Source organism: Pocillopora damicornis, chromosome 10 (assembly GCF_964200805.1).
Source record: "Pocillopora damicornis chromosome 10, jaPocDami1.2, whole genome shotgun sequence".
Classification (NCBI taxonomy): Eukaryota; Metazoa; Cnidaria; class Anthozoa; order Scleractinia; family Pocilloporidae; genus Pocillopora; species Pocillopora damicornis.
The window spans coordinates 22,809,312-22,817,936 of NC_142679.1; the positions used below are offsets into that span (position 1 = coordinate 22,809,312).

An 8,625-nucleotide genomic window follows, 5' to 3' on the forward strand; every position below is an offset into this window, starting at 1 on the left:
GATCTGGGAATTGCCTTATGGCAATTTTGCTGTTTCTGATTGAACATTCGTGGAAAGACGTTTATTAACCAGTAATAAGTAAGAATTCAATCCTGCTTTCTAGAACTTAAAATCATCTCAAGTCGTAAAATCATAGAATTCAGCTTCCTGCTACTCTTGATTATGTTTGTTGATAGTCCAATAATCATTATTGAAGTAAATATACATAGATAAATTATAGAATAGAATTTTCATCCTGTTTCAATAAAATCGTACCAAAGCCTCTTGTAGGTCCCTTGAAAAAAGTTGAATATTTGGGGCTTGAGTAATTATAACCAGATGTCAAAATACGCTCTAATATCCGCTGAGATGATCGCGTGTGGCCTTATAAAAACTCATCTTTGTAGATATGGTTAATTACTCGCTTGCACAGAAACTAGTCGGTTGCTATGGTGACAATCTCCCACCGAAAGTAATGAATGTAGAATATTTGAACGCATATTTATTTAACTACAGCTGTCTCAATTTGTCTGATGTTCCCCCGCATGAAGTTGAAGATCTCACTTGAACTGTCCGTTGGAATTATATCAGGCGTTTTCTGGGAACGTGCTATTTGTATTCTACTGCTTTGTTCTTACCGTTTTGGCTTCCCTAATACCAGAAGGAGAAGGTCAGATTTTCCTATAATTTTGTCCTAACTCATGTCTGAGTACTAGTTAAAAGTTTACCGAATCTTTCTGTTACATTTTTATTATCCTTGTCAATATAACTTGAGCTTTGAGATGTGCATACAAACTTCTCCCCAAAATATTTAAGATAATGAACTAATTTTAACCAAGGGTACATATGAATGTTGTGCCGCGTAGCACTGGGAACACAAATGGTGAAACAGAGAATTAACTCTGAAGTGTAAATTAAAGTGCTATTTAAACCCATGAATAACCCACTGGGCGTTAGCCCTAATAAAGGGAAACAGGGAACCACACGAGGTTCAGTAACGGTAGATCTGATCCGGAGGTCGTGGGTTCGATTCCCACCGAGGTCAAAAGATTTTTTCTTTGCCTCGTGTGGTTCCCTGTTTCCCTTTATTAGGGCTAACGCCCAGTGGGTTATTCATGGGTTTAAATAGCACTTTAATTTACACTTCAGAGTTAATTCTCTGTTTCACCATTTGTGTTCCCAGTGCTACGCGGCACAACATTCATATGTACCCTTACTTTCTCTTCGCCGCGATTCACCATCCTAAATCGTCCCCGACTTTCTCTGTGCGACCTCGTAGCTCAGTCGGCAGAGTAACGGTAGATCTGATCCGGAGGTCGTGGGTTCGATTCCCACCGAGGTCAAAAGATTTTTTCTTTGCCTCGTGTGGTTCCCTGTTTCCCTTTATTAGGGCTAACGCCCAGTGGGTTATTCATGGGTTTAAATAGCACTTTAATTTACACTTCAGAGTTAATTCTCTGTTTCACCATTAATTTTAACCAAGTTTCGCTCTAAACAGGCATAAGACAACCCTCATATTTCATAAGAAGTTCAGACTAAAATACTAGGGAACATGGGTTGTGGGAAAGTTTACTTCAAAGTAATTAATCAGGTCTCTGCAATGTTTTCTATAAACTTTCTCGACTCTTTTACACGGCACAATGGATAAGTTGACTACAAGCAGATCTACGAACTTTAAAACAAGTGGAAAGTCTCGTTCAACTCAACTGAAATGGCTCGGCCGGATCAAAGGAAAGCTTGACAGAGAAGTGCAACTTTTCAAGTTATTTAATAACTACAGTCTCTTAGACTAGAATAGTGTTTCGTGGAAAAGAATTCAAAAGAGAAGAAAAAGCTTCAGAGCTTTTAACTTTGGGCTGTAACATGTTGCATAAAAACTTGACCTTTTTGGTAAAATGTGGCTCTAAAGTTGATCCATAAGTTGATTCAAATATTATAATCCTATAGATCGATGACTTTGTGGATTGCGGGGAGCCTCTACAGAAAGGATGCTCGACATGCATATATACATAAATACACACATACATTCATTGTACTTCCTAAAAAGGGCTTTTTAACCTAAACAGGTGGTTCTCAAGGAAAATTTTACGCAGTCCTGTTTGATCAAAGTTTAGATTGTTGACCGTCCATTCGAGGAGTTTCTCAGCGTATTTAATTTTCAAAATTAACGCCGTCAGGTTTTTCAGTTTCTAAAAGCGTGAGAACAAAGGTGGCAGACACCACTTTGTTTTTTTTGTTTTGATGGAAATAAATGTGTTTTTTTAAATGTTTTTATTTTAGAGGTGTTTTTAACTCCTTGAGTTATACGTCAGCGAGTTTAATTATCTCTCGCTGATAACACTCAGTATGGTCGAAATCTGAAGTCACGCTACACAACAACACACTCACACTTTTCATGAATTGAGTTTTTTAGCCGAGAGCAAACAAAAGCTCCCCGAAAACGTTCTGATAGTAACGAGCTAAACATCTTCAGACGAGATTGCCATTATTACTTGATAAACACGAATTACTCTACATATCAACAAGGGTTGATTGTAGACTTCGGCGTCGATTGATCGATGGATCATAATATGTGATCGCATCAAAAAGAAGTTAAAAATTGCCGTGATCATGCGGAATAATATTTAAAACCACTCGACTGGTGTTATAGGCAAGGCAAAAAACCAAACTCCAAATTAAAGCAATAATTCAGGAATGACACTGTTCTAAAGTTCCAGTTTAAGTAAAAGTTCCTAGTACTACATAGCAACTTTCTAACTTGATAGATTTTTTTCTCCAGGTAATTGCCGCAATTTAAAGTTTACCAGTTTTCATAAACTTGGCTACCGGTTGGAGAATCACACGGTTCGAACTATTGACGTTGTCAACGAGGATCTCTGCATGTTTCAATGCTACCTGGAACCTAACTGCGTCAGTTATAACTTCTGTGAGATAAACCAGTCGTCTGGAAAACATAAGTGTGACCTAAATAATGCGACTATTGAACACGGTGAAGGCCTGGTGGAATACAAAATTTGTATTTACCGCGGAGCAGAGGTGAGAAAGAATTCTATGGGCCAAAAGTAATATTCCTTGTCCAAGAAAGCTTTGTTACCGCACCAGTGGATACCTCAGCCTCTCTAACCTGTTAAATACCCGCTTGCATCGGGAAAAAATAAACTCATGCGAGGGAACTGTCATGCCTGCAAAATCAGTATCATTTTAAGTTTCTCTCTTCCTTTCCTTCCTAAGAATGCTTGTAAGCAGAATCCTTGCAAAAATAACGCAACATGCCAAGCTGGGTTTACAGACAGAGATTATCAGTGTTTGTGTGTTGATGGATCTGGATTTAAAGGCCATGATTGTGATGAGGGTAAGGAATCTTATACTTTTATTAAGGCAGAAACATGATGCATAATTGATAAGCTCAGCACGCCCCTCCCTTAAATTGAAGTTCTCTAAGGTGATTGGGCAGACTTATTTAAAAGGGATGAGATCAAACAATCGCGGACACCTCAATAGTTTGATAGACACAGAACATCGCAGTTGAAAGCCTTTGCCTTTGCCTTTCATGACTTGCGAGAAGAATAATCCAGAATGGCACAAGTTATTCAAAATACAAAAGAGGGCTTACATATGAACAACTTTGTTGCTTCTCATGGTTTGTCTTGGAAAGGGATTCATCAATCATTCTTGTTTTTCACCTCATTCAGTCTCAATTTTTTTTAACGCGATTTCTTACCCGCCATCTAAGCGAACAAACTATAATCTCTCAGTTTCCTTTCTTACGAAACGAATGTCAACGAAACTGTGTAAAAAGTTTACGCAAAGATCACACGTGACTAGTATCTAGATAAAAACATAAAAAAATGAAAATCTTTAAGGAAACCAACTTAGATAAAGTCCATCGTCCTTCTCTTTCCTTTTATAGACGTAGACGAGTGCTTGTCTGGTAAACATAGCTGTGAGGGTAATACGACATGCAACAATACCCAGGGATCTTATAAGTGCACGTGTAAAGATGGATTTCAAGGAAATGGAACTAAATGCACAGGTAACTAGTTCTGACATATTCGTACTCCGTCTTTTATCTTTAGTTTTTCAGATTAGTTGGAAAAATGGTCTCATTAACATTTTTCTTTTATCTAGATGAGTGTATGAACGGAACACACCACTGTAATGTAAATACCAAGTGTAACAATGCAACGGGGCGCATTTTACATATGATCTAGAAGTGTCTGAAAAGAAAAATTTTTTTGACAAATTAGGATCTTTAAAGAAAACATTGAATATGTGGTCCCAAAGAGACCTCTCTATCGTTGGTAGGATAAATATAGTGAAATCTTCGCAACAACGTTTATACACAAACATGTAGTCAGCATTAAGGAGATATTTTCTCATTAAAAAAATACACCTGATGTGGGCAGAAGCCAAAATGTACTCAGATTATTTAAACTGGAAAATATCTACCGATGGCGTGTGAGCAATTTAAGTTCTATTAAGTTGTTGCGACTGTCTCCTTTTATTTGGTAATTTAAGATTTCCATTTGTTTTAAAATAGATTTACGTTGTCAAGGAACACTTGGCATGGAAAGCGATCTAATCACCGATGAGCAGATAAGTTTCTCGTCCCAAGAAGAGAATGACGCAAAAATTATACGATTACATCACACAGGGACGACTTGGGTAGCTGATAGGAAGGATTCTAATCCGTGGCTTCAGCTCGATCTCAGAGCTCAAAACACTGAAGTAACACGAGTAGCAACACAGGGATCCCATCAACATAACAAATGGGTGAAGAAGTACAAGCTACAATACAGCAACTATGGAGTGAGAGTTCAAATCTACAAAGAGCAAGGACAAACCATATCAAAGGTAACACTGATCAGAGGCGTGGAAGGGTTCTAAAACATAAGCTGCTCATTGTACACAAAGCCAAGTTCATTCCATAATTCAAACTTCCCAATACGTTCTTTGAGTAGTTTGTTAGGACAAACAGTCCTCTTTACAATCAGATTAGCTTCGTTTCTCAATTTGTTATGATGCATGAGTCAGCAGTTGTTCTAGAAAATTGCGACGATGTTTTAAAATTTCATATATTTACCATTTTCATTTTCATCTATCCAGTTTTTGATTAACCTTAGATAGACATTTGTAGAAAAAGTTCGACCCAATTTTACCGTTCGGTGGTATAGTATGAATTTCATGAATCAAATCGCTCGTGAGATATTTTACTGTTTACCCAACGAAAATATTGCATAATATTATTGTATAAATTTTATTTAAAAATTTTTTATGTATACAAGGCGGGCACGTACCGCGCATTTAAAACAAAAACATTTATTTCACATCTTTTATGGTACAGGAATTTAAGGGAAACACAGACAAGAACAGTGTTGTTTATCACGAACTGAACCCACAAATCCCAGCAAGGCACATACGTTTCTCAATGTAATCTACGGTTCATTAATTGCTTCATGATCTCGTAGCTGCTTTCAATTCGCTGCCGTAGATAACTTACATTTGTAAAACGCCTGCTAACCTTTCGTAAACAGAATGTGGAAGATTTCTCGGCATGCAAAGCGGTGAAATCTCTGACGGACAGTTTAGCACCTCTTCAGAGAGAGACTCTAACCACTCCGCCACTCAGAGCAGACTTCATGTTGTAAATCCTGACAGAGCGGGATCTTGGGCAGCTAAAAATAATAATACGGATCAGTGGCTCCAAGTTGATCTGGTTATCCTGCACACTCAAGTGACACGTGTGGCAACACATGGAAGTAATGGACACCAGAAGGAGTAGGTTACAAAATACAATCTGCAGTATGGCAACGATACAGAAATGTTCTACAATTACACAGTCCCAGAACAAAACACAATGAAGGTAAAATTGATTTGTTGTGAATTGATTCCCGTTTAAACAGGAAAAGAAGTATTTTTGGATGATCATTGGCAGGGGTCTTGCAAATGCACCGCCAGTAATAACTGTATAATGTTGGGCCCCCTTGAGGAACGATTAGAGGACTGGTATATGAATCAGTTGGAGGACTGTTTTCACATCGTAATAACTGTTATTCATAAAATTGATTCTCATCAAAGATTTAATGGAAAACCTGTTATGTTGTTAATTCAAAGGTTTTTGCTGGAAACATTGATCAGAATACCGTGGTTTATCACGACCTAAACCCACCAATCACAGCGCGATACATTCGTTTTAAACCAGTGGTGTGGCAGGACTGGATATCAGTGAGGGTAGAACTGTATGGCTGTGTACAAGGTAAGGCCTGAATGACAATAACGATTGAGAGGTACTTCTTGTAACGAGTAATTTACACCAGATAATGCTTCATTTCCTGTTCAAAAGCGAAAGCTTGGATATTGTTTACTGTGTGTCATCTCAATCACAATCAAGCTGCTACAAGTTGACGCGAGTTTTCTGGACCAATAACAAGGAGAAGAGAGGTAAAAAACCAATACACTCCTAGAAAACTTGTTGTAATCATTTGAAAATTGCTCTACATAGTATTATTCAATTGAATCATCAGCTTTGTTCACATGAAGTTCCTTCCTTCTTCACTCTCCTCCTTTCACTGTCACGTGTCATCGCCGAACCACAAGCTGGAAAAATTTGACGAGAAAAACTACTCTAATTGTGGGAATGGGAAGGAAACCTTGTCTTCTCTTGAGATTTTTAGATTCCCCAACAACAAAACCTCGTGATGGTTGAATCGTACCGTTTATGAGAGTATCATGTCGGTATTCAAAAACACCATTCTGATTCAGGTCGGCAATCAATACGTTACTGTCGAATGTAATCCTTAGATGTAATGAAGTAAGTCAATATCCGACTATCGAGGATTTCTACTTTCTAAAAATACAAACACGAGCAAGCGTCGAAAAATGCACAGTACGACTTGTTCGAACACTCCAAGTGACTGACGTTTCTATTCCATTCTTTCGGTGATTCAATAATTTACGTAACTATAATAACATTTCCTCGGTAATAGTACCATTAGAAATGGCAAAGAAAATTTTGACAATTTCTTGCCAGCAACATTACTTTTATTGTATGGTTTTATGCAGGATTTACAGCTGTGTTTACAAATCTTGGTAAGATTGGATCAGAGGGTCCAAAGTCGATTGGTAGTCATTACAAAGATCAAGACCATAACGGACAAGTAACAGTGTCCAGCGGTATTCAAGTGTGGACTGTGCCACGCACTGGTGAATACAGAATAGAAGCAATAGGAGCCTCAGGGGGGTTCAGTGAGGACAGTATCATAAAAACCGGAGGAAGAGGGGCACGAATGATTGGAAACTTTAATTTGGCCAAATATGAGATCATTCATGTACTTGTTGGTCAAAAAGGGGGAAAAGGGAATTCAAACCCAAAAACTGCCGGAGGTGGAGGAGGTACATTTGTAGTGAGAGAAAACAACAAGTCTTTGATTATAGCTGGAGGTGGAGGAGGAATTAAAAATATATCGGAACAACATCCAGGATGTGATGCGTCCATAAACACAACAGGGAATGGAGGGTATAACTTTCCATTGGGTTCAGGAGGAAGCAACGGAAATGGAGGAAACGCCAGTACAAAATATTCAGGTACGCGGAGAAAGAAGAAAAAACCAAACAATCAGTAGGTTCAATCCATAAGGAAAAGAGGACCACAGTAAGATTTATCAGAACTTAATTATTGAAATTACTAATTCTAACTTTGAAGTTCCTCTTTTCATGGAAGCACCTCTTAGAATATCAAACGAATAAAGGGGTAAGTTTTTAAAGAAACTGTGGTACTGCGTCGGTGAGAGAGTATGGCAGGTAATTTAGTGTTAACAGCTGAGTTGAAAATGTAAATTAGCCACCGTAAAGGGTAAAAAAGCTGACGTTTCGAGCGTTAGCCCTTCGTCAGAGCGATTGACGAAGGGCTAACGCTCGAAACGTCAGCTTTTTTACCCTTTTCGGGGGCTAATTTACGTTTTCAACTCAGTTGCTAACATTAAATTACCCTCTTAGAATATCAGTTTTCTAAAAAATCCTAAGTGTGCATTCCTCGTGTACATTTCTTTTGTCTTGACAAGCTGTTCAATTTCTAGCAGTTGACTACCCAATAATATTTTTAAATAAGCTTCTAAAAATTGAGAGAAAATTGATAATATTGCGAATCGTCGTTTAAACGTTCTCAAGTAAGTAATCAAATAGAAGCCAACTGAGACAACTCAGTTTTCGTTTATTATAGGTGGTGGCGGCGGCGGCTTCTACAGTAATGGACAAAGTGCTTCGAGCGGTTCTGGTCGAGGAGGTAAAGGATATCTTCAAGAAGGAGAGGGTGGAAATGGTAAGGGTGGGTTTGGAGGTGGCGGTGGTTTACGTGGAGGTAACCGTGGAGCTGGAGGCGGTGGAGGTTACTCTGGAGGAAATGGTGGAGCTAATGAACAGTTTTCTTGTGGAGGAGGGGGTGGATCTTTTAACAATGGGACAAATCAGCAGAATGAATGTTGTTTTAACAGGTATGGACATGGTAGAGTGATCATCACGTTTCTTCAGTGACATGCCCTTGGCAGCACTTTCTCTAACGTGTAAGGCTAATTCTGTTCTGAAGGCTGTTAGTCTTTAAACTCAGGAATTGAATAATATTTTGTTTAATGTTCAAGGTCAGTTACTGAG

At 38.4% G+C, this 8,625-nt stretch overlaps 1 protein-coding gene across 1 annotated transcript; it reads left to right on the forward strand.

Annotated features, from left to right (window-relative positions):
* Nucleotides 1-5,800: 5,800 nt before the first annotated feature.
* LOC149039455 (uncharacterized) lies at nt 5,801-8,508 on the forward strand. The gene is made up of 4 exons (XM_089185601.1): nt 5,801-5,842; nt 6,094-6,235; nt 7,042-7,563; nt 8,198-8,508. The coding sequence occupies exons 1-4, from the start codon at nt 5,801-5,803 to the stop codon at nt 8,506-8,508; spliced, it is 1,017 nt and encodes a 338-aa protein (XP_089041727.1).
* Nucleotides 8,509-8,625: the final 117 nt, after the last annotated feature.

Coding starts and splice junctions, on each gene's coding strand:
- LOC149039455 (XM_089185601.1), top strand. CDS start 5,801: ATGTTCTACAATTACACAGTCCCAGAACAAAACACAATGAAG. Junction 5,843..6,093: donor CAGAACAAAACACAATGAAG/GTAAAATTGATT, acceptor GTTAATTCAAAG/GTTTTTGCTGGAAACATTGA. Junction 6,236..7,041: donor ACTGTATGGCTGTGTACAAG/GTAAGGCCTGAA, acceptor GGTTTTATGCAG/GATTTACAGCTGTGTTTACA.